Raw genomic sequence first — 25434 nt, 5'->3', positions numbered from 1 at the left:
CAAGCACTAGTGCAATAAAGTGTTTTACAGTAGCAGAGCAGTTCAGACTACCAGCACCTCAGCTAAACAGATCATACTTTGTCTGATAAACCCCCTGTCAGGAGATGTTTTAGATGAAACACTGTGTATCACAAAATAAAAACTCATATCACCTCTGATATATCACTAATGAAACCAATACTCAACCATTTCCAAAATCTGTCTGAATTGCAACTTTACATTTGTTTATCTTTTCAAGGTATTATTAATAATATACTCACAGGTGATCCTCAAAACAATCCAGAGATGTCTACACTGTCTATTTTATGAATGAGGAAACTACCAGAATAAGATTCAATGATTTGACTAATAAATTTGAATAAGGTTACATAGCTATTCAAAGGGACAAGATTACACTCTCCTAATCTGATTTATGAAATTCAGTCAATTTTCTCTCAGAACACACCTGTAATATGGACAAGAATCTTTGAATTATTTGCAGCAAGGGCAAGAAATTTCAAAAAAACAAGATTATGTAATGGATGCTAAACTCTCATATATTAGGAAAATTAATCAATGGAACAGAAAACACAAAATGTGACTGCAAAAGCAAATTTTTCTACCAAAAGGCAAACTCAGAGTTGTTAGATACTGCAAGGACCTAGTCAAAGAAATGAAAACTGTGAGGAAAACAATCTATAAAGAATTTAAAAAAAAAATCTGTATACATACCAGTCAATATTAGAAAGATAAAGGGTTGCAATGAGATTTTGATGCAAAAAAAAAGGGCAACAATAATCTGAGTAAACAAAGGATATATAAATTAATAATCAATGAGACGAAATTAAAATACTAATTGATGCCATAGTTCAAACTGCTATTTATCTGATGACTTTTAGCACCAAAAATCTCCAAGGAAATGAGGTAATTCCAGATGGTAACAAAGTGAGTAAAACACAGAAGCAAAACAAAATAGAGTGATAATGACTAGGAAAATATAGACTAAGTGATAAACAGCCTGAACATAGGAGAAAACCAGAAATTAGGACATCTCAGCAACTAAGGATGATGTATCACACAATTAATGTTTATTGCTAAGAAGCACACAATGATGACTACCTCATAGAGCAAAAAGATTCAAGATCTCTTAGAAGGGTGGAAACCAGAGTTTTTTCACATTATTGTGAACAAAAGTAGATGACCATAATAACCAGAGGACCACTGAAAACTCAATGATATTCATGCATCAACAAAGCATTAAAACACACACACACTCGGTGCGGCTCACTATGATGTTTCTCTTATAAAGACTCATGCAGTTATATTTGTGCAATTTATTATACTCTTGTTTATATGGGAGATAAATGTATATAAGCATGTGTGTATATATATGTGCATGTAGCATGAAACAGGAGGCAGTAAGAGAGAAAATTCCTCCCCAGAATTATAGATCTCTGTTAAAGGTTAGAAGAAAATGCTCAAGTGAGAATAAGCACGTTTTTTAAAAAAATTGGTTGTTGTGTGAACTATTTAACTTTTCTTTCCCTGATCACCTTTTTGCTTTGTGATTTTTGCTTTTAATGTTTTGGTCATGGGTCTTGGATTAGAATTTAACATGAGAGTTGTAAAATGGGAAAGTCCAAAACTGATAGCAAAAAACTGCATAAAATTATGACAGAAATGGGAAGAAAAGTATTTTAAGTAAACTCAAGAAAAAAATCAGTACGAATGAAAATCAGAAGAATGAAAAAAGAAAGCTAAGAAATTTATCTGAAGTAATAAATGAGTCAAAATAGATATAATCTTTACTTCTCCTTTTTTGTTTTAAACTATTATATTCTTGATGTTCCCAGATGACAGCATGCAAGGCAACAACCTGTCATCCTGCTGTGATTGCTTCTGAACTGCAATTTCACTATTATTTTTCACTGTTCAGAACTTACTAAAACAGGGCTACAACTGAAATCTGAAGGGCACACTGAAGATCTGTTATTTTCTCTCTACCCTTTCTCAATCTCTACCTTCTGGTGCTCAGTTCCTTAAATAAGGAAAATGAGAATCCAAAGCTGAAGTACTTCTGACCTCCTATCAAGTTTCCCACTCCAGGTTGAGGTACGCCTGGTTCCCTTTCTCCATTTGGATCAGGACTCTGTTGCTGGCCACTTTGCCGGTTCCACTCTGGTTCCTAGCAAATGCCAGGCTCACCTGGAGAGCAAGTGAAAAGAAAGGCTCACATCAGAAAAATAAACCCAGATTATCAAACCCTGCAGAGAACAGTGCCTGAATCATCTGAGCAACCTTTTAAGAAAGATAGAGGGATCAGTGAGGATGGGAAAGATGCAGGAGGATGAAGGCTTACTGCAGTTTATCACATTAAACTTTCAGAGGGGGACAAGAAAGGCAAGAATGTGGTAGTTAAGCCACTTTAATTCAAATTTACAACTTTCAGAGGTATACCTGTCTAATGACTGGAACTAGAACACATTACACTAATTTCTAGTTAAAAGGTTCCACATGTTTGGAAACACATCTCAGAACTGCAAAGGGTTAAACAGCAGTTAAAAGATGCCAAGCCGAGACTCAAAAAACCAAATGTGGTCCCATGGACTATATATGGCAAACCAATCTCATATTAATGGTTTGAATTGTCTGAGGCCTAAATATCACTGAGTGTGAGAATATGCTTAAGCTAAATTCCACTGTTTGCTTCCAAAATCCTAGATTCCACCCGTGTTCATATCATTTGACAGCAAGTGAGCATGTGGGCAGCACTGCCTAAAGCAGGCATTTTTATCTCTCTGGTCTGAGATAGGTACTAAGTCGGGGATAAGAAAAGTCAGGAAGGATGTGAAAGAGAACTTGCACTGGAATTCACTTCTTAATCTAAACCTATCAAGAGAAGGGATTATTGTTCACAGAATTTATTAGTGAGTTTAGCTATTATCACCATGTATTACGACTCTTGTTCTGGAAGAGAAATGGTAAAAGTTCCATTCCAAACAATTTTTACATTTCCAGTAAGCAGGTAGGAGCAGTAGGGACAACTTATATCCCAGTGCTCTCCAAGAAGAAAGAGGAAGGAATACCCTCCAAGCTTCCCAGAGCACATCTAATTATTTGAACATGAAGCATCCTGCCTCTAACATCTACCTGCTGCTCCAGGGTGGTCAAGGTCCTTGAATCACACTAGAAAGAGAACACCATTTTGTGCTTAATGTACAGCAAAAAAGCTAGGGGTGATGACCTTTAGATAATAAACAAGTTGGTTATTTTTCAGTGTCTTTAGACAGCTAAAATGAAAATCATGAGGTGGTCACTTCCAGAGGAATCATTTCTCAGTGTTTCAAGCAATTAATCTGCACAAGGGTGGAATCTGAGAATATAGACAGAAGCAAATCAGCCTTTCTGAAGGCTTTTATTTTCAGATGTGTTAATAAATTCTAAGATTATAGTACTAAAACTGACATAGAAGTTACATGTGTTAATCAGGAGAGGGCACTGCTTGAGAGAATATACTGTACTCTTTAGGTAGTAATGGAGAATGGGGAAAGGCTCACTTTTCTGACTTTTTCATCTTATGCCTGAGAGGCTGATGTCATTGTTAGCACATTAAGGAACTGGACCTCCACAAACACTAACAGTGCTAGATCCAGAAGTACACTTAGTATCTCTGAACCACTCTCATTGTGAGAGAGGATAGAAACATTTTTTTCATATAAACAAAGTAATTTTCCCTACCTCCCTCTTCCTACAAAGCTTTTCAAATGATAAAACTGCAGTAAGGCTCTTCATTTGGTCCCTCCGGTTTTCTTGGCAGGTTGCTTAGGGGCTCAGACTCTGTTCTCTGCAGTGTTGGTGGTCTGGATTTCCTTTTTCTGAGAAAAGTCTCTCTTTCCTTGGTCTCTAGGTGAACCTGATTATTTTTCAGGTATGACGATCCTGGCCTTAGATAGGAACCAGAATTACAATCCAGGAGAGAGCTAGCAAAACAGAATCTTAATTCAAATGAACTTGGGGATTAGTAAATGTCAAACTGGAGAAGAAAAACTGATGGGACATTGAAGTACTCTACCTTTTCTGGATTTCTTGATTTTCCTCTGGAAGGAATTCATCACCGCAACAAAGACAGTAAAAGAAGGAGAAAGATGGGTTGGGAGCAAAGGAGAGAAAATATCAAGACAAAGCATCAAGTCTTAAGAATCATTTAAAATGATCTGGACAGTAAGAAATCTGGGGACGGGAATTGTCATTTACATAAACATGCCTCAGCCTTAGCAAAAGCAAATGAGGAGGTAAAAATTACCTTTGTGGTTGCTGCTGGTAAATATTTAATCTGAAATAACAATCCCATTTTGTAAACTATATGCCACCTAGCAAATTTCTATAGTTGCAGGATCTCTCTAAAGGATCTGAGCCCTTAAGACCAGATCTTTTAAGAGACACAGACATCTGTTAAAGATTAATACATAAACTGATTCAGTTCGTTACTCCAAGGAAATCTAGGTATTAAAAAAAAAAAATCACCCATTTACTAAAATTTTATTCAGGGAAAAAAAAGTAATTAAAAATTTCTGGATAATTCCCAGAACGCTATACTGTGCAAATCATCGAACCCAAAAATTGAGGAATTTCTTCTTGGAACCTCCATATAATATAGTCCTGACTGACTAAATTATCACAGCAGGAAGCACAGATTCCTGATAATGTTATCTCCTTATCAGCTCTTTGGGATTAGAAGGAAGGATTAATTAAGACCAAGTTTGGAAATTACTGAGTAGATGATCTAAGCCATTGTTACATAACCCTGAGAAAGCTAGTAAGTAATGTAAAAATTCCACAAAACCAAATTTTAGGTAGCCCACACAGAGGATCCTCTAAAGCAAACAACTCCCTACTAGATAAGTATCAGCAAGCATCAAAAAATTTTTACATAACTAAAAATGGCAATTCTGAGGAGTAAAGTCAAGGGCCACATATTAATGCTCTCAAAACAGCTCCCAACATGGTTAGGAATAACATTATCAAAAAAATCAAACCTTCATATAGATTAAAATAATCAACAAATCTTTATATACAATGTATGTTTGAAAGGGAATCAATATACGAGGGAAGAAATGAAAATCGTTCGCACCTGCAATGTACAATTCTCTTTTCGTTTCAGGAACTCCACAAACCTGGCCACTACTCCTGGTGTGCTGATAACTTCATCAATTGGAGGATTAGGTTCTGTCTCCCAAAAAAAAAGAGAAGAAAACAATCCTTTGATTTCAATGCAAGGACTTTATAGTTCAAAAATATTTCATAAAATCCCTCCCTCCATTTTAGCATCTCTTTCATGTTGGAAATCTAAAAAAGAAAAAATAAAATTGAGTTTGGTTACTTTGAGACTGGGGTGAGTTAAAAGGTTTCACAACAATGTGAGCCTTAACATGGAAATGAGAATAAGTATAAGTAGAATTCTTTTTTTTATATATGTCTATAAACATAGATATATAACATCATATATATATAAAACATACATAGATATATAACATCATCATTCCTTTTTGTACAATAGATAATTTCTCCTCTCAGGTGTAATCCCCATGAAATTCCCACCACCAAAGTCAATATAAGTAGAATTCTTAAAGATTAAAGTTGGTGCTTCTATCATTTTAGAATACTTAGAAAATAGGGGGGAGCCATCCAAAGATAACCGCTATTATTATCCCTTTTCTGTATGTAGCTTTTTAGTCAGCCTGTTCTGTTTTTAAAATTGTCTTAAAAAACTGGATTAGGAACTCTGAGTATATTTGCAGGATTTAGTTTTACAGTTGGAATAAGTAGTAAACAGCAAGAATTCACTAAGGATGACTTGCCAAACTAATCTCATCATTATTTATGACAAGAGTATATTATAAAATAAGTCATTTAATAGAAACTTGTTAGATGAATAGACAAGAAATGCCCTACACAATCAGCATGCTATTTCAGCAAAAGATATGAAGTTTTGGTAACATTTATGTAGCAATGCAAGAAAAACAACAGTTGAATTATGGTACTACTAAGGATTCTTCTTCCTTTTTTTTTTTTTTAAGATTTATTTATTTATTTATACATACATACAAGCACTGGGTACAGTCAGAAGCGCAGGAGGGTGAGAGAATTCACCAGAGCCAGAGCGGGGAGCAAAGAAGGCAGAGGACCGAAGTACACTGCTGAGGGGAGCAGCGGGCGGCAGGAGAGGTCTGCACGCCATGCGGGACCCTCCTGCAGTGGCCAAGGAGCAGGCCGGGGATCGAACTGGCGCCGCAGAGGCTGCGGGCAGCTTCGCAACCCAGCGCTCAACCGCTGTGCCACCGGGGAGGCCCACTACTAAGGATTCTTAGCCAAGTCAATGGTCTTTATGATACCGGTGACTAGTGATTCAAAAGTAATTTGGAGAGTTCTAATGACATGTTCCTTGTCTGGCTGAACATTTTTACCAATAATTCAGATAAAGACAACAAATAAATTTTATGATTGAAATAAAAAGAAAACAGGTGTCTCCCTGGTGGTGCAAGGGGTGAAGATGCATCCTCTGAAGTTATCTGCAGCCACTGCAGCACGAGTTCAATCCCCAGCCAGGGAGCTACCCACATGGTACAGCAGATCATTCCTATCTTGCCCACTGCTCCCCTCAGCTGTGTATTACCCACTCTGTCTCTGATGAATCCTCTCACCTCCCAACACTTGTGGCCTGTACCCCAGTTGTTGTATGCATAAATAAATAAATCTCTTAAAAGTAAAAATAAATAAAAATAAAATAGTTAATATGTTGGATTACCAAAAACAAAAACCAAACAAAAAGCAAAAAGAACAATAATAAGCCAAAGTTAGCAATAAAAAAAGGTTTGGGGCCTCCACTGGTGGCGCAGGTGGTTGAGCGCAGCACTGTGAAGCTGTCTGCAGCCTCTGTAGCACAAGTTTGATCCCGGCCGGCCAGCGAGGGCCCCACATGGCATGGCAGACCTCTCCTGTCGCACCCACTGCTCCCCTCAGCAGTGCATTTCAGTCAGTCTGCCTGTTCTGTTTCCCGCTGTATCTGGTGAATCCTCTCACCCCCCGCACCTCTGGCCTGTACCCCAGCTCTTGTATAAATAAATATATCTTTTAAAAAAAATTTATAACACAAATGAATTTTTTTAAGGGAATTAAAAAAATCCACAAGACTTAGACAAAACCTACAATCAATTCATGAAGAAAAAGTGCTAGGGAGTTTACACTGCTGCATACACAATGAAACATTATTATGCCATAAATACCACTAATGCTATCTTAGAGTGCATTACTGAAATGTTTAATCGCAGGACAAGGAGAGCAATTGCTAACCACACCTTCAAACAGTAACATCTGGAGTATCATATTCTATTTACCACATTTTTAAGACAGAGGGCTGGCAAACTAGAATATATGCAGGAAGGTATTACTGTGTGGAAAAGACCACCTGATATGAAACCCATTAGGTTCATCATGCTGAAAAAGGACATTTTTAGAGGGGTGGGAAAAGAGTAACATAATAATGGCCTTCAATTATTTAATAAGTTTTCATACAAAAACACAATTTTTTTGTTCTAGTGATAAGTTTTTATTCTAGCTAACATCAAAAGATATATTAATTTGGGCCTCCCCGGTGGCGCAATGGTTGAGCTCTGGGTTGCGAAGCTGCCTGCAGCCTCTGCAGCGCCTGTTCGATCCCCGGCTGCTCCCTGGCCACGGAGGAGGGTCCCACATGGCCGCAGACCTCTCCTGCCGCCCGCTGCTCCCCTCAGCAGTGTACTTCGGTCCCTTCTGCCTGCTCTGCTCCCCGCTCTGGCTCTGGTGAATTCTCTTACCCTCCCGCGCTTCTGACTGTACCCAGTGCTTGTATAAATAAATAAATAAATCTTTAAAAAAAAAAAAAAAAAAAGATATATTAATTTATCATCAATGAGGGCCTCCGTGGTGGCACAAGGGGTTAATAAGCACAGCACTGTGAAGGAATCTGCAGCCTCTGCAACATGAGTTTGATCCCCGGCGAGCCAGGGGGCTGCCACATGGCACAGCAGACACCTCCAGTCTCACCCGCTGCTCCCGTAAGCAGTGTATTTCAGACAGTGTATTCAGTCTGCCCGTTCTGTTCCCCACTGTCTTTCGTGAATCCTCTCACCCCCCACACCACTGGCCTGTACCCCAGTTCTTGTATGCATAAATAATCTTTAAAAAATAATGATTAGGGCCTTCCCGGTGGCGCAGCAGTTGAGCGCTGGGTTGCGAAGCTGCCCGCAGCCTCTGCAGCGCCAGTTCGATCCCCTGCTGCTCCCTGGCCACTGGAGGAGGGTCCCACATGGTGCGCAGACCTCTCCTGCCGCCCGCTGCTCCCCTCAGCAGTGTACTTCTGTCCTTCTGCCTGTTCTGCTCCCCACTCTGGCTCTGGTGAATTCTCTCACCCTCCTGCGCTTCTGACTGTACCCAGTGCTTGTATAAATAAATAAAAATAAATCTTTAAAAAAAATAATAATAATTATACAAGAAAAGGGTAACTATCTCATACACCAGTAAATCCATATTTAATTTCAGTGGTAAACTAACATTAAAACAATTACTGCTTTTTCAAGTTGTATTTCAAGTTGTATTTTCCTAAAACAGAGTGCAGATTCTCCGTTTAAATTGACATAAAATATTAACTAATGTTATCAATCTAAAGGTCTTTCACAAGATACCTTAGAAATGAAAATAATGCTCTTTTCTGGTTCTGATCAGATTGCACAAATAAGTTTGGAAATTAAAACTCAGCTGTAACTCATTATTATATATCTGGTGATATGTGTCCTTTTATTTCATTGACAGACACACTCCAAAGCAAGTTACCAGTGAACCAGAAAATAGATTATGAGAAAGTAAGATTTGTGAATAAATGTAAAAATAAACCTAACATATTCAGAACTCACCTTTTGAAAGCAGTTTTCTGAATTTCTGTGTTGCTGAAAGCTGTTGCTCTGGGCTATTGGAAAATATCATTTCAATCATGTCAGAAGTAATAACACCACCCTGCAATCACAAACAAAACACAAGTATTAAAATTCTAACTTTAATTCAAAGGAAAACAAAGATAACATAAACTGTAGGCAAGCTATTAACTTAATTATATTTATCTAGAAGAGCTACACAAAGGCTGGATATTTTTCTTACATTCAGAAATGTTAGATGATTAAGGCGGTGATGAAGCCAAATTCTATCATTAAAAAGCTCCTAACGGTGAGAAAGTAATCTCAGTAGTAAATACTAAAACAAGACATTTATTATTCTGCTTGTTGTTCATATGGCTGCCTGGTGCATGATTCAGAATGTTTTTGATAGCCTCCAACTCCACAACAGTCATTCCATCTCTATCACATCACTCTAGTTTCATCCTGTGCCCAGCCCATTTCACCATTAGATACTTTTCTGTATTATTTCTTCATTGTCCAGGTTCACCCAGTATATACCAAAGCTCCTGAAAGCCAAAAACCTGACTTACTACTCTATCACTAATTTGCATATAGTATGTGCTCAACAAATTATTTATTAGATGAAAATAGAGTAGTCTCATATAAACCATAGATCTAACTACTGCTACATTCAACAGCTTGCTCTTAAGTTCATTTAACAGTATTGGCTTTTGCTTTATTAAAACCATTGGTTTCCCACTAATTTTTTTTTTTTTCTCTATTAGAACTTTCGTATTTCCTAGTACAACCCATCCCTATCTGACTTAGTAAACTTTCTTCTTGGGATCATCTGTCACAATGAAGTAAAGTTATTGCATGAAGGGTTTCATGCAACTGTGAATATACATAGTGATATAGAAGAAAGGACTGTGAAGAAAGCTACACTGAGTTGTAAATGCTAGATGGATAAAGCGATACCCAATACTGAAGAATTCTCATAAGGGAGAGTGAAGCAGTCTCCTCTGAAGAGTCAGAAAAGTAACTATTTTGGAATTTTTAACACTGATTCCTGAATAAACAAAGGTAAGCATAGCATTATTATTTTGTTAAATGTTTGCATGAACACACACAGCATTGTCCCTCAGTATCTGCAGGGGAATGGATAATGGAAGTAAGGAAATGCTTATTTTAAAAAACACCTACAGCATATGTTTGTATGTGTACACATGCACGTACATGTAAATATATGTACGTGTATATACATAGATAATGTATTAAAACATTAGATAACTAGCTATAATAAACTGAAAACCTAGACAGTGATCTATATAAATAAAGCATAATTTTTGCGTTGATACAACCCCTCAAGTCACAAAATGGGTTACAGTAGAAAATCCCAATAGCTGTTAGATGGTATCAACTTTTTATATCAAATAAACATCCATTTTTGTAACTGAAAAGAACAACAAATTGGGGTTTCTTGTAAAGTATCCCTTGTTATTCAACCTTTAAGGAATAATTTCATTTTATAATTACTTTAAGTTTTTATAGCTGAATTAATTTTCATAATTTACCAAATTCTGTTTAACTTCATGTTATTCAAAATATAACATTTAATGAACCATGAGATAGTTTACGGCTTCTTTTAAAAATGAAATGCCAAATACTTTTTGCTTGTACCTAACCTTTATATCTTCAGCAGAAAAGCACTAGTGACAGTTTCTTCAATTATCTTACTTACTGGTGCCATTTCCATGTTATTAATCTGAGCCTCATGGAAGCCGCCATCTGACATAACTTCTTCTTCTGTTTCTTCTTCTGCCGTAGCAACATTTCTTCTCTTGAATAGCTGAAAAACAAATGACTGTTATTACAGCAGCTCTAACACAAGGTAGTTCACCATCCAAATCTAACACAAGGTAGTTCAACATCCAAACTAGACAACAGCCTACTTGTACATCAATAGGGATGAAGTTTTTTGAAAGTTATTTTTAAAATTTTAAAGTTTGGGGCCTCCCTGGTGGCGCAAGGGATTAAGACACAGCACTATGAAGCTATCTGCAACCAATGCAGCACAAGTTGGATCCCCAGTCAGGGAGGTGACCCACATGGCGCAGCAGACCTCTCCTGTCTCGCCCACTGCTCCCCTCAGCATTATATTTCAGTAGATCTGCCTGTCCTGCTCCCCACTGTCTCTGGTGAATCCTCTTCACACACCCCCACATATCTCTAGCCTGTACCCTGGTTCTTGTATGCATGAATCTTTAAAAAAAAATAACAATAAAATAAAATTCTAAAGTTTGAGTCACATTCAACATTATCTATTGAAGAAATATTTCAGAATTCTCCAGTCTTACAATCTAATTCAATAACTATCACAATAAAATATCAACACTTCAACGAGGTAAAACTTACTAATTCAAACCTGACATTAAATGACATTAAAAAAAGTGTAATATGAAAAACGGACCTGTGGCATACTTGGTCACACCCTCTTCCCCCTAGCAAAGTAAGTGATAGGATAGCCTTACCACTACATCTGGGGAAATAAGGATTAAAATGAGTCAGGATCATTTTAACACTTTACTCTTAACCCTCAAGAATAGTGGATTAAGATGCCTTCCATTACATTTTAAAGAGTCCTAGACAGGTATTTTTCATCAAGTCATGATGGAGCAACAATAACATCCTCTAATCCTAAATAAGTTAAAAAAAAAGCATATTATCTCTTTACTCATAGTTGTTTTAGACAGGAGGGTAAATGTGGACCTTTCTACTCTACTTTGGTTGGAGGCAGAAGTCCTCATGGTTATCTTCTCTGATACTGAATATATCCCATTTTTGATAAATGGGGGCCTGTTTAAACTATCTTCTTGATCTTTCAACACAATTTCAGTGGTCTGCTAACGTTCTTCTTCTCAGGTTATTACAAAACACTATAGGCTCAGCTTGAATCATCTCTATTTTAACTGAGAATCAACTATTTTTCCAAGAAGTCTTGTTCCTTTGACTGAAAAATTCTAATAACCACAATGTCAAGGATCTAGGGGTGCTCAATGCTATAAAGTATTTCACTATCTTTGAGTTGGGTTTCTGTGTTGTTGTTTTTAAAAGAAAATACACCATGACTCCCCAATGATACTACCAATTCAAAGTCCTAACTTGATTTTATATTCCCATATTTTCATAAGCTAAAAAAATCCAGGTTCTGAACATTTACGTAAATACTTGCTTTATCCTTACACAAAATACAGTTTCAGGATAACTACTGATCCTACACGATTACTAAAAGTAGTTTATTATTTATTTATACTTCTTTTTGTCTATAACATATATTCCAATAGAAATTATCATATTGCTGTATTTTAAAGTATATTAAAATAATTCCTGCATGGTTTAGCTAACAGCATGACACAGTTAAGGTCATTAGATTTCTTTGGTTCATTTTTAAGGATTTCTAATCTCATTTTGATTTAATTTTGTTTTATAATTACCTAAAACACAGGACTACAAAACCAAGCTTAATCAACTAAATTAAATCTATTGGTACTACAAAACTTACATCCACAGACAGTGTTATTTACTGTAAAATGGCATGGTAGGATGCTGTTAGTGATCTTTAATTACTATAGGTCATGAAGAATACAATTGCTAATTAACAACTGGAATGTGAAATTAAAAACACAATACCATTTGTATCACAGGGATTTAACATCATCTCACAAAATGAGAAATTCTTTAGCAAAGAGAAGTCCTAAGCCTACAAGTTTTGTAGCAAATCCAAAGGATAAATAATACTGAAGGGAGCAAAAAGACAAAATGTAGAGCAGAGGTATCCAGAGGGGAAAAAAAAAATGGAACTGCTAATTATCTGGTAATTTAATCAAGTGGAAAATCAGACAAAAGTAGTAAGAGCTATAAGAAAGAAAAAGAAGGCAGCCAGGAATTCAAAGATGGCTAAACAGGTAAAATAAATAAATAAGACAATTAACTCCAGAAAAACACAAAGCACAAAAAAAAGGAAATACAGCCACAGTATATTATTCATCTCACCAAAAAATAATATATACTGTAATATAACAGGAAGATAGATGTAAGGGAAAGAGTGATATAAGAACTTAAATTTTCACCTGGCCCAAAAGAACATCAATACATAGTATGTTAAGTTAATAAATATATGCAGTAACACAGACATATTAATTAGAAATGTAGCAAAATAAACCACATTCAACAGTTTAGAAGGTTGAAAGTGGTTTATGAGGAAATGAGACCAGGTACAGTGCTGGTTTTGTTTCAAGTACCTTAGCACAATTTAATTTTTTCAACTATTACTCAGAGAAAATGTTAAATTTTTAAAAAGAAAAAAGTGGCAAAAATAATGATTTGTACACCGTATTTATAGAGTCAATATTGCCTGAACTTGCCAACTTAGGTAAACAATGGGAAAAGGCTGTCTATCCACAAGCTTATGAACTTGTTCTTCACTTCAAAAGATTATTTTTGGTGGGGGCCTCCCTGGTGGCACAAGGGGTTAAGATGCAACCTATGAAGCTGGCCACAGCCTCTGTAGCACAAGTTCGATCCCCAGCTGGACAGTCACCAAATTACATACTGGAAGAGAAATGTGGCTATCATTTTTAGCACTCAAAAAGTATTTAGAATTCAGGGCCTCAAAAAAGCAAACTTTAAGGGGCCTCCCTGGTGGCGCAAGGGGTTAAGCACCGCACTATGAAGCTATTCGCAGCCACTGCAGCATGAGCTCGATCCCCAGCCATGGAGTTACCCACATGGCGCAGCAGACCTCTCCTGACTCGCCTGCTGCTCCCCTCAACAGTGTACTTCGGTTGATCTGCCTGCTCTGTTCCCCACTCTGTCTCTGGTGAATCTTCTTACCCCCCACACCTCTGGCCTGCACCCCAGCTCTTGTATGCATAAATTAAAAAAAAAAATTTTAAATTATTTTTTGTAACTAAAACCAACAAGGAAGATTCCATTCTTTATCACTACGGTTTTTACAAACTTTTTAGCAACACATTACTTACTTATAGTGAGTCCGAAAGAATCTGTATTTAACTGAAAATATTTTAATAGTAAATGCAGTGTTTTTTTGTACATGAAATATTACCAGTACAGGCTCAATTAGAATGACAACAACAATTAACATTTTTTGCCAAAAATCAATTTTAGTTATGTCAGTGCTGAATGGACAGTGCCACAGGTATTAAAAGCCACACTGCTAAAAGGACAGTCCTAAAAGATAGTTATCTTTTGTGTACTTGGTCACATCAACTCCTTTATTAACCTCAAATCTAGCCATTCAGTTAGCTGTTCAGTTGGCCTAGGCCAATGACTTTTCTCCATAGATGAAAAAACAATTTTGGAAAGATAAACAATACCTAAATGAGTACGTATTTTATTGGTGTTTACTATTTCACAAATTAGGCATGAAACTAGTATTGCTGTGGTATTAAGATGCCTAATCAGCTTAAGAAGTTCTCCATTAAGATGGTATAATGAAATGACAAAATTAACATTTCAAATAAGAGTAAAATCCAAAACTTCTCTTGAAAACCATTAAAGCCCAACACAATTTCAGATCTCCCACAATGAAAATGATATAAGTAATGGATTCAAACCTCTTTAGATCTAGGTTATCATACCTCACCCACCACCAAGTACCTAGTACTCCACCACAGATCATAGGCCCCCACCCTAATCTTCCCCTCTAGCAACCTCAATTTTACAGTCATAATTTTAGGTTTGTTTTAATTTTGCCTGTTCCTTTGCTTCTCTATGCTCCAAGTAAGAGTGAAATCACTCAGTATTTGTCTTTCTTCTGATTTATTTCACTTAGCATAATCCCCTTCGGTTCCAAACATGCTGTCACAAATGACAAGATTTTCTGTTTTTACAACTCAGTATTCTCTCAACATCTTCTTTATCTACTCATCTGCTGTTGGGCACTTAGGTTATTTCCATTAACTTGGATATTATAAACAGTGCATGCTATAATGAACATAGGAGTGCATATATTCTTTTGAAGTTTTTTTTTTTTAAAGACTTATTTTATTTATACAAGAGCTGGGGTACAGGCCAGATGTGCGGGAGAGTGAGATTCACCAGAGACAGAGCAGGGAACAGAACAGGCAGACTGAGGAAATACACTGCTGAGGGGAGCAGTGGGCGAGACAAGAGAGGTCTGCTCGCCATGTGGGTTGCTCCGAGGCCAGCAGGGATAGAACCGGCACTGCTGAGATACTGCGGACAGCCTCACAGCACTGCGCTCAACCGCCTGCGCCAACAGCAAGGCCCAAAAATTAGTTTTTGCATTCTTTGGACAAAAACCAAGGAGTGTTATTGCTGGATCATATGGTATTAATATTTTGAGGGACCTCCCTATTGTTTTCTATAGAGATTGGAACCAGTCTACATTCCTACCAATGGTATACGAGGATTTTTTCCTCTGAACATCCTTGCCAACTTTTACTATTTCTGGTTTTGTTGATAGGGCCACTCTCAATGGGAGTAAGGTGGTTATTTCACGGTGGTTTTATTTTGCATTTCCTTGGATACTGAACATTTTTTCATATGCCTATCAGTCATCTGTATGTCTTCTTTGAAGAAGTGTCTAGTTAGCTTTTCTGCCCATTTCTTTCTTTCTTTCTTTTTTTTTTTTTAAGATTTATTCATTTATTTATACAAGCACTGAATATAGTCAGAAGCGCGGGAGGGTGAGAGAATTCACCAGAGCCAGAGCGGGGAGCAGAGAAGGCAGAAGGACAGAAGTACACTGCTGAAGGGAGCAGGGGGCGGCGGGAGAGGTCTGCGCACCATGCGGGACCCTCCTCCAGTGGCCAGGGAGGAGCCGGGGATCGAATCTGCGCCACAGAGGCTGCAGGCAGCCTCGCAACCCAGCGCTCAACCGCTGCGCCACTGGGGAGGCCCTCTGCCCATTTCTTGATTGGTTTATTCGTTTTCTTTCTGTTGACTTCTTTGAGTTCTTTGCATATACTGGATATTAGTCCCTTGTCAGGTGTAAGACATACAAATATTTTTTCCCATTTGGCAGTATATACTTTCATTTTATTAGTAATTTTTAGTTTGTCTTTTTTTTTTTCAGTGCAGAAGCTTTTAATTTAATGTAGTCCCATTTGTTTATTTTGCTTTTGTTTTCCTTGTTATTGAAGACAAGTGCACAAAGATATTATTGAAGCCAGTGTCATGGAGTGCTTTTCCAATGCTTTCTTCTACGTATTTTATGATTTCCGGCCTTACATCCAAGTCTTTTATTCATTTTGAGTTATAATTTGTATAGCTGTGAGAGTTGTCTAATTTCATTTTCTGTGTGCGGTTGTATAGTTTCCCCAATGGTTAAAGAGACTTCCTTTCTCTGTTGTTTACTCTTAGTTCCTCTGTTATAGACTTAGCTGTCCATAAATTGTGAGTTTATTTCTGAGTTGTCTCAATGCCATTCTATTGGTATGTGTGTCTATTTTTATTCCAATAGTTATCACACTGTTTTATTATAAACTTGTATTATACTTTTAAATCTCTACTCCTCTTCTTTTTGTGAAGATTGCTTTGGCTATTCAGGGTCTTTTGTGGTTCCATACAAATTTCAGTGATGTTTGCTCAATTTCTAAGAATGCCATTGCATTGAATCTATACAGTGCTTGGGAAGATGGACATTTTAACAATGTTAATTCTTCCAATCCATGAGCGTGGAGTGTTTTTCCATTTCCTCATGCCATCCTGTTTCTTTTATATGTCTTTTAGTTTTTGTTGAACAGATCTTTCCTCTCCTTTTTTTTTTTTTTTTTTAAAAAAAGATTATTTATTTATACAAATACTGGGTACAGTCAGTAGCGCAGGAGGGTGAGAGAATTCACCAGAGCCAGAGCGGGGAAGAGAACAGGCAGACTGACAAAACACACTGCTGAGGGGAGCAGCGGGCGCGGAAGGAGAGGTCTGCGTGCCATATGGGACCCTCGCCTGCGGCCGGGGATTGAACTGGCGCTGCAGAGGCTGCGGGCAGTTTTGCAACCCAGCGCTCAAATGCTGCGCCACCAGGGGAGGCTCTCTTTCCTCTCCTTTGTTAGGCTTATTCCTAGGTATTCAATACCTTTTGCTGTTACTATAAATTGGACTGTATTCTTGATTTCTTTCTTTTCCAGTCCATTATTTGTGTAAAGGAATGCAACAAACTTTTGTTTATTGGTTTCTGTAGCCTGACATTTTACCAATTCATTGTTTCTAATAGTTTAATGGAGTCTTTCAGTTTTCTGTTTATTATAATATCATCTGAAAATAGTGATAGCTTTACTTCTTTGACAACTGGGATTCCGTTTACATTTTCCATTGCCTAATTGCTCTAGCTCTGACTTCCCATACTACGTTGAATAGTAAATATGAGAATGGACATCCCTGTCTTGCACCTGATCTTAAAGATAAAGTGAATGTGAAAGTCTCAGATTCTCCAGTAGGTATTCTAGGGTTAAAGATGATCAATCAATCAATTTCTTAAATGCCCTTATAATACAGAATTATCTAGGGGTGAAAAGAAATATTCCCTAAGGTTTTGCTTTACTAATAAAAAATACATATACACAAACATGAAGCAAGTGTGACAAATTGTTGACTATTACTGAATCTGAAGGAAAAGTTTATGAGGTTCATTATCTAGCATATTTTTTACATGTTTATAATTTTTCAATTAAAGCTTCTCATATGTTATGCTGGTCATATGAGAATTCATTAGCAAACAGGACCATAAAATCTTAAGGAAAATTCAATTTAGAAAAATAAAATACACTGAAGACAAATAGGCCAAAATATTAAACAGTGGTTATATTAGGAACAGAAAAACCTGACAGATTTCTTCATTCTTCATTCCACTTGTATTACTTCCTCTTCTATACTCTCCATGCATGTTGATTTTATAGTGTGCATGTGTAAGCAGTGGTGGGGAGGAGTATATAAGCATGTATATATTAAAGTTATAGTTAAAATAAAGGAATGCAGTTTTAGGCTTAAAATGAAACATGAAATTTTTTTAAAAGACATTTATAAGGGTAAAGGAATTACCTGCTCTTCTCTTTTCTGCTTTCTTAACTGTAGTCCTTCTTCCTCCCTCCTTCTCCGCATCTCATCAGGATTCAGGGACTTATTTTTGTAACTCTTCAGGCGAAAGTTCTCTTTTCCTGGGGTGGTCATGATTCCTTGGAGGAAAAAGAGAGGGGGGGAGTGATTGGAGTGAATAAATGAGCTTAATGTAAAGATGCCTGCTATTCTAAAAGTGCAGTCTTTTATTAAACATTTACATGCCCAGGCCAACCCTGCAGAAATTATTTAACAGCTTTAAAGTAAACAATTCAATGGTTTTTTTTTTAATAGCCACAGTTACATGCAACCATCTTTAGTCAATTTTTGAAAATGTCATCTTAAAGAAAACTACAACTCTGTACCATTTAGCTACCATTTAACTATTACTCCTATTCTGGATAATTCATAGTAACAGAATACTAAATATGATGGATAGTGCCTGATGTATAGAATTCTTCCATGGTAAAGCACATTAAGTACTTCGTTTCCTTTTTATGACTGTATATAATATTCCACTGCATGGATATACCCTGTTATATGTATCCATTCAGCTTATGGACAATTGGGTTCTTCCACTTTGGGATATAATACTTCTATCAACATTCGTGGAAAAGTTTTTATATAGACAGGTTTTCATTTTTCTTGTATATATGTCTAGAAATAGAACTGCTTGGTCATATAGCAACTCTATGTTCAATCATTTGAGGAACTGCCCAACTCTCCCCAAAGTCACTGCACCATTTTACAAACCAGTGTATATGGGATGTAAATTTCTCCACATCCTCACCAACATTTGTTATCACAATTTTTTTATTCTAGCCTAATAGAGATGAAGTTTTATCTACTGATCTTGATTTGCATTTATTTGATGACTACTGAAATGGAGCATCTTTAGCAACTATATATCCTCCATAAAAGAAATATTTATTCAGATTCCTTGCCTATTTAAAAAATGGGTTGTCCTTTTATCATTGAAGAACAAGAGGTCATCCTGCAACAACTAGAAAACCACCTTTCTCTTTGCTCTTCTATTTAATCTTCACTCAGCTCTTAGATTAGTATCAACACCTTTTACATTGTATTACTTCAATGACTATGAATCTAAATGAGTGTTTAGCATTCGTTTTTTTATTTGACTTTAAAAAAAATTTATTTATGCATACAAGAACTGGGGTACAGGCCAGAGGCATGGGGGGGACGAAAGGATTCACCAGACACAGAGTGGGGAACAGAACAGGAGGAATGACTGAAATACACTGCTGAGGGGAGCAGTGGGTGAGTCAGGAGAGGTCTGCTGTGCCATGTGGGTAGCTCCCTGCCACGGATCAAACTCATGCTGCAGTGGCTGCAGGTAGCTTCTAGGTTGCGTCTTAACCCCTTGTGCAACCAGCGGTTAAGCATTTCTTAGATGAAATTTGAATTTCTTTGTTGTACAAGATCCCTTCATTCAATACTTTTTCCATTCTCAGGAATTTATACCCACAACACACTACATGTACACTTCTATTATATTCAAGATGGTATATATGTAGTGTGCAGAGCAATTCACTGAGTTCTATAACTTCCAAGCACATTAATAAACAGTCTGAATATTTGATGTTTATAATGTACTTTGTGGAACCATAAAATGCTAATATACTTAACATCATCAGGTAAATTAAACAATCTTATTAGAAAACATGATGTGCATTCAATACTAAAAAACCAAAACCACAAGAAACTATACTACAAAATAAATCATGGATTTATAAATATATTTACACATTAATGAATTTAAGAACAAAAAAATTTTGGCACACTTATGAATATTAATTATTCATTTTTTATCAACTTCTAATCAAGAAGTGACAGGTCATTTTAAAAGATTTTAATAAAAATTCAGGGAAAAAATAAAATTAAATCTATTTGCCCCATTTTTCCCTTGTAAAACAATTAAAAATTATTTTCATTTTAGTGACACCACCTAGTGCTCAATGATGGCAAAGTTTGGAAAAACTTGCAAAAAGCATCTCCTGTAAGAAGTCAATGCTGCAGTCAATTCATTGGTGCTCATCTCTAGTTACATCTCCTAACTCCAATTCCATGACTCTAATAGAAATTTTTATTATCTTTCATGTCACTGCTTCAGACCTTCTTTCACTGGTAAGTTTATTATAACCTTTTAGTGCTGAGTTCTGATTTCACCTTCCAGATCTATGGGTTCCTAACTTGCAAGGTTCCCATAAAAGATATTCTCAATATTCCAACACTTAAAAGAAAATATTTACCAAGAAGTTTGGGGATTCACACCCCAGCATTCAGTAACTGCTGAATTCCAAAGGAAATAAAAAGAGTACCTCATATTAGAATTAGAATATTCACTGTGATTGTTACAATGAAAAATTATAAACCTAAAAATTCCAAAAGGAGGTCTGGTTATGGGGAATGATCATGATATATTAAGAAATGAAAAAAAAAAAAAAAAAAAAAAAACAGAACACTAACTTATAAAAAATCTGGGTGCTGGGAATAAAAAGCTAACTCATTCATTATACTTTAAAAAATACTCCACAACTCAGAATACAAAAAACTTTAGAATTTTCCTTTATCTCCCAAATTTTCTACAGAAGAAATATGGTGGTAATAAAAAACTTTCAAATAGAGTTGAAAGCATATACTGACTACAATGAAGCTTCCAGAACTGCCTAAAACATTGAATTTCTTTGAGTTAGAATTTTATTTACATGCTGTTATTTCATCTAAGTTCTGACTCAATACTTTAGACCTTTATAAAAGAGAAAAACTATCTCTTCCCTTACAGTCGTTTTCAATATCTATTTTCAATAGATCTTTTCCCAAAATGGCACAAAGTTTCCTTCATGTTGAAAGTAAAAAAGACAAGAAAACTTGTCTTTATCCTAGTCATAGTCATCACTGAATTTTAGTAAGTTCTGCAATGTATCTGGCCATTTATAGGGACTTACACATTTCAAATTAAATATTGGCACATAAAGAATATACATTTCTCACTAAAATATATTAACAATTCAAAACACAGAAATTATAATCTTTGGGCCTCCCTGGTGGTGCAGCAGACCTCTCCTGTCTCACCTGCTGCTCCCTTCCGCAGTTTGTTTCAGTCCATCTGCCTGTTTTGCCCCTCGCTCTGTCTCTGGTGAATCCTCTCACCCTCCGGATCTCTGGCCTGCACCCCAGCTCTTGTATACATTAATAAATCTTTTTTAAAAAGTATAACCTTCAATACTAAATATAGTACTAAGCAAATAGCGGTCATTAAAATGCTGTGGAAAGAATGAAAAGATCAGAGTGAGCTTACGTAAAGAAATAAAATGTTTGATATGGTAAACTATTCTATAAACCTGTTGTAAAGAATGAACCACAAGGAAAGAGAACAGATAATAGGTGAGATGTCAAAACCTTCTAGGAAGGTTATAAAGCAGATGGTCAAATAGCATTTTAGTAGCAAAGTGAAGAACTCTGAAGCCTAAGCATTTAGAAACACATGGATTCACACTGCCCACAAACAGGAAGTTTCACAACAGGAGTACCACCAGGTATCTCTGAAGGTACTAGATACTAGACTAGTTGAAGTCTACAAGTCATCACATATCCAGGTTTTCCTCTCCTTTCTGCATAGTCAGGCAACCACCCCTCCTCAGCTACTACACAAATTGAGAGGATTTTTTTCTTTTTTTTTAATTTTTATTTATATATTTTTTTACATCATTGTTCATTTTTAAACAATGTTTGCTTTCTTCCCTGTCCCCCATCAGGTGTAGTCCCCATAGAACTTCCCTCACCAATGCATCCAAGAGGATTACTCTGAAGAAACTAGAATCTCTAAAATGGGCAGGTGAAGGTACAGGTGAGGTATACAGAAAGTTATAGAATATAGTGTTATACAGAAAACAGGGTTACATTAACACAATAAACAGTAAGAACCCCAGCTCATTTTCTAAGATAATTTCTCAAAACATGACAGCCTGGTGTATAATATTCTCCCAGCAAGAAAATTGGAGGCTCTCTTTCTCAAAGGAACTGACCAGCCCAAAAGGATTATGAGGGTTCCTTTCCCCCATAAATGACTACCTGCTTTCCTACGTAACCTTGAACAAGTCACACCTATAGAGATTTCAATTCAGTTTTGAGACCTCCACTCTTAATCTGAACAGACGTAAGATTACCAGCATCTGGGAAAAGTCCAGAAAAGACCAATAGAATTAATAGAACCTTAAAGAAACAGAGCAATGAGAAAGAAAAAGGAAACTTTAAATAAATATGTATGCCCTTAAAATCCTCAGAGAATTGGCGTTTGTAAAACAAAATATATTCTAATGACTAAGAATTTAATATATGTGTGAAAATTTAAAATTCAACAGAAAGGTTAGAAAATTTCTGTATAAACAGAAAACAAAAAATTGATAAGATATTATCAAAGAAACAATGCATCAAATTTAGAATATCCATTCAATGAAGGACACCATAAACAAATCAGCAGGAAGTTAAAAGGCTCAAGGAAGATATTTTTCAAGTTTAAAATCAACAGACTCAATTCAAATTTAACCGCCACAGAAATTTCTGCAAATCAAAAAGACAGACAAGAAACCAAAAGGAAGGACAGCCAAAGGCCAAAACAGACAATTATCAAAAGGCAATACCTGAATGGCTCAAACTCATTGGAAATCCTAGAATATAAACAATGAGATACCACTTTATAACCAACAGACAAGCAAAAAACAAAAAGCTGAATAAAACCAACTACTGGCAGAGATGTGGACAAACAAAAACCCTCTCCCACTTCTAGTAGACATACATAAACTAGTTTTCCTATTTTATGACATAGGAATTCCACTCTTGGGCCAATATTCCAGAAAATGTCTCACACAAGCCAATGGGATGTACAGTAGAAGTACAGTTACCTTGGGGGCCTCCCTGGTGGCACAGGGTTAAGATACAACCTATGAAGCTGTTCGAGGCCACTGCAGCACGAGTTAGATCCCTGGCCAGGGAGATACCCACATGGCAAAGCAGACCTCTCCTGACTCGCCCACTGCTCCCCTCACCAGTGTATTTCAGTCATTCCACCTGTTCTATTCCCCACTCTGTCTCTGGTGAATCCTCTCACCCCCCACTCCTCTGGCCTGTACCCCAGTTCTTATATGAATAAATACATCTTTAAAAAAAAAGGTACATTTACCACAGTGTATTTGTGATGCCAGAGGAGCAACTCACATGTCAATCATTAGAAAAGAAAAAGTAAAATGTGATGGAGCCACATTTTCAAATTCTGTATGAAACACTACTACATGAACACCACAAACAGAAAGCTCTCTAAAACTCTACTAGGTAAAAAACTTAAGGAACAGGAAAGGTTTATAATACAACACATAAACTAAATACACTCACATATTACATATTTCACCATGCCTCATATGTAACCAAAGAATGTACAAACCACAGGGAGTCAGTGCCTACTGAAAAGGTGTAATAGGAAGTGAGGCTTGGAAATGAAAAAGGAAGGACCTTGTGTGGTCTGATGATGGTGTGTCAAGAACTGAGAAACAAAATTAACTCTAAAACTCTTTTTACCTGAAGACCAAAATATAATAAAAAATATATAAATAATAAATTTCCCAGAATTTAAAGGACATATATTCCCAGTTTGCAAGGGTCCATGGAATGTCTTTACATAAACAAACAAACACAAAACCCAAATCTAAGCACTCCACTATGGAATTTCAGGGGACTGGAGGAAAGACTGGGAAGGTCAGATACAAACGAAAAATTACAATGACTTTGGACTTCAACATTAGAATTGAGAAAACAATAAAGACATGACCTTCAAATTTCTTAGGCCTACAATTTGATAAGCAGCAAAGTGACTGATGAAATGTTAAGGGCCTCCCTGGTGGCGCAAGGTGAAGCTATCCGCAGCCACTGCAGCTCTAGTTCAATCCCAGGCCAGCTACCCACATGGTACAGCAGACCTCTCCTATCTCACCCACTGCTCCCCCAGCAGTGTATTTCAGTAGATATGCCTGTTCTGTTCCCCACTCTGTCTCTGGTGAATCCTCTCACCCCTGGCACCTGTGGCCCATACCCCAGTACTGTATGCATAAATAAATCTTGGGGAAAAAAAAGGATGTTAAGGTAGACTAAAGGTTTTCTTCATTATGAAAGATCTCAAAGTGTTTACTTCCCATGGGGCCTCCCTGGTGGCACAGGCAGTTGAGTGCAGCGCTGTGAAGCTCTCCGCAGCCTCTGCAGTGCCGGTTCAATCCCCACCGGCCTCGGAGCAATCCATATGGCAAGCAGACCTCTCCTGTCTCACCCGCTGCTCCCCTGACCAGTGTACTTCATCAGTCTGCCTGTTCTGTTCCCCACTCTGTCTCTGGCGAATCCTCTCACCCTCCTGCACATCTGGTCTGTACCCCGGCTCTTGTATAAACAAAATAAATCTTAAAAAAAAAAAGTGTTTACTTCCCTATTACCCTTTCAAGAAACTTAGGAAACATGAAAAATAGATCCAATATAGGAAAAGAGCAAAGAGTTTTAAGGATGATATAAAGACAAATTTCAGGATAACACTCATGAACTATGCCAAAAAAAGTAACCAAACCAGGCTGCAATAAAGGGACATAGTGTTCCTGCACAACTGTCTCAAGAAATGAAGAGGGATGAAAAATAGCTATTAAATTTGGGGGGGAAATGATTAGGAAATGATACCATAATACATTACATAGTTTAACTTTAGTATTTACACATTTATTGCAAGCATACTGAATACTGACTTAAATGCCTATGGTAACTACATTAGAAAGGCAGAGGCAGTATATGTGTATGGAGGAAAGTCAACAGATAATGTCTAAAACTGCTGTATCAAGAAAGAATCATCAAAGTTATTTATAAATTGAAAGAGGAAAAAAGCTTAAAGAAAGAAAATGGTAGGTTTCAGAGTGCAGGAACAGAGGACATTTGTTTTCCAAATATTATTCTAATTAAAAATTTGTATTTTTTAAACGGTAACAAGGCAAGAAACTTTCCTGACTTTTACAAAATAGTTTTCACTATATCATTTCATGATGCTAAACAAACTACATCTAGTTTGTTTTGGAGTGAACTGCAAAGCTAAGACAAAATCAAGTTTTAATGATTGATGTGAACATAGTACAAATATCCCTGTTTTTGAATCTCAGCTCCACCACTTACTCTGTGAAATAGGGCAAGTTACCTAACCCGCACAGGTAATAACCTACTCAGAGTGGTTCTGCAAGAATAATTAAGTGAACACAGATGATACAGTGCTTAACCCATCAGTGGGTTGGTTTAGTGCTTTCTGCCTTTCTGTTCCCTGGCTACAAATCCCCATTCTGACCCCAAACTGCCTCATTGGTCACAGAATCAAAGACTCACGGACAATTCAGCA

At 36.7% G+C, this 25434-nt stretch overlaps 1 protein-coding gene across 4 annotated transcripts in view; it reads right to left on the bottom strand.

The window, feature by feature from the left end:
• The window catches only part of KPNA1 (karyopherin subunit alpha 1), a 47883-nt gene that overhangs the window by 18780 nt on the left and 3669 nt on the right, over nt 1-25434 (bottom strand). For all 4 annotated transcript variants that reach the window (XM_037525448.2, XM_054700519.1, XM_054700520.1 and 1 more), the window contains 4 exons: nt 17991-18124; nt 10648-10755; nt 8928-9027; nt 5111-5205 (listed from right to left, as the gene is read on the bottom strand). In XM_037525448.2, the coding sequence (XP_037381345.1) occupies nt 5111-5205; nt 8928-9027; nt 10648-10755; nt 17991-18119 (432 nt within the window). In that variant the 5' untranslated portion in view covers nt 18120-18124. The remainder of the gene's footprint in view (nt 1-5110; nt 5206-8927; nt 9028-10647; nt 10756-17990; nt 18125-25434) is intronic.

Source organism: Talpa occidentalis, unplaced genomic scaffold, assembly GCF_014898055.3.
Source record: "Talpa occidentalis isolate TD23 unplaced genomic scaffold, MPIMG_talOcc4v2.1 talOcc4.4, whole genome shotgun sequence".
NCBI lineage: Eukaryota > Metazoa > Chordata > Mammalia > Eulipotyphla > Talpidae > Talpa > Talpa occidentalis.
This window is presented reverse-complemented; position numbering and strand designations above follow the sequence as displayed.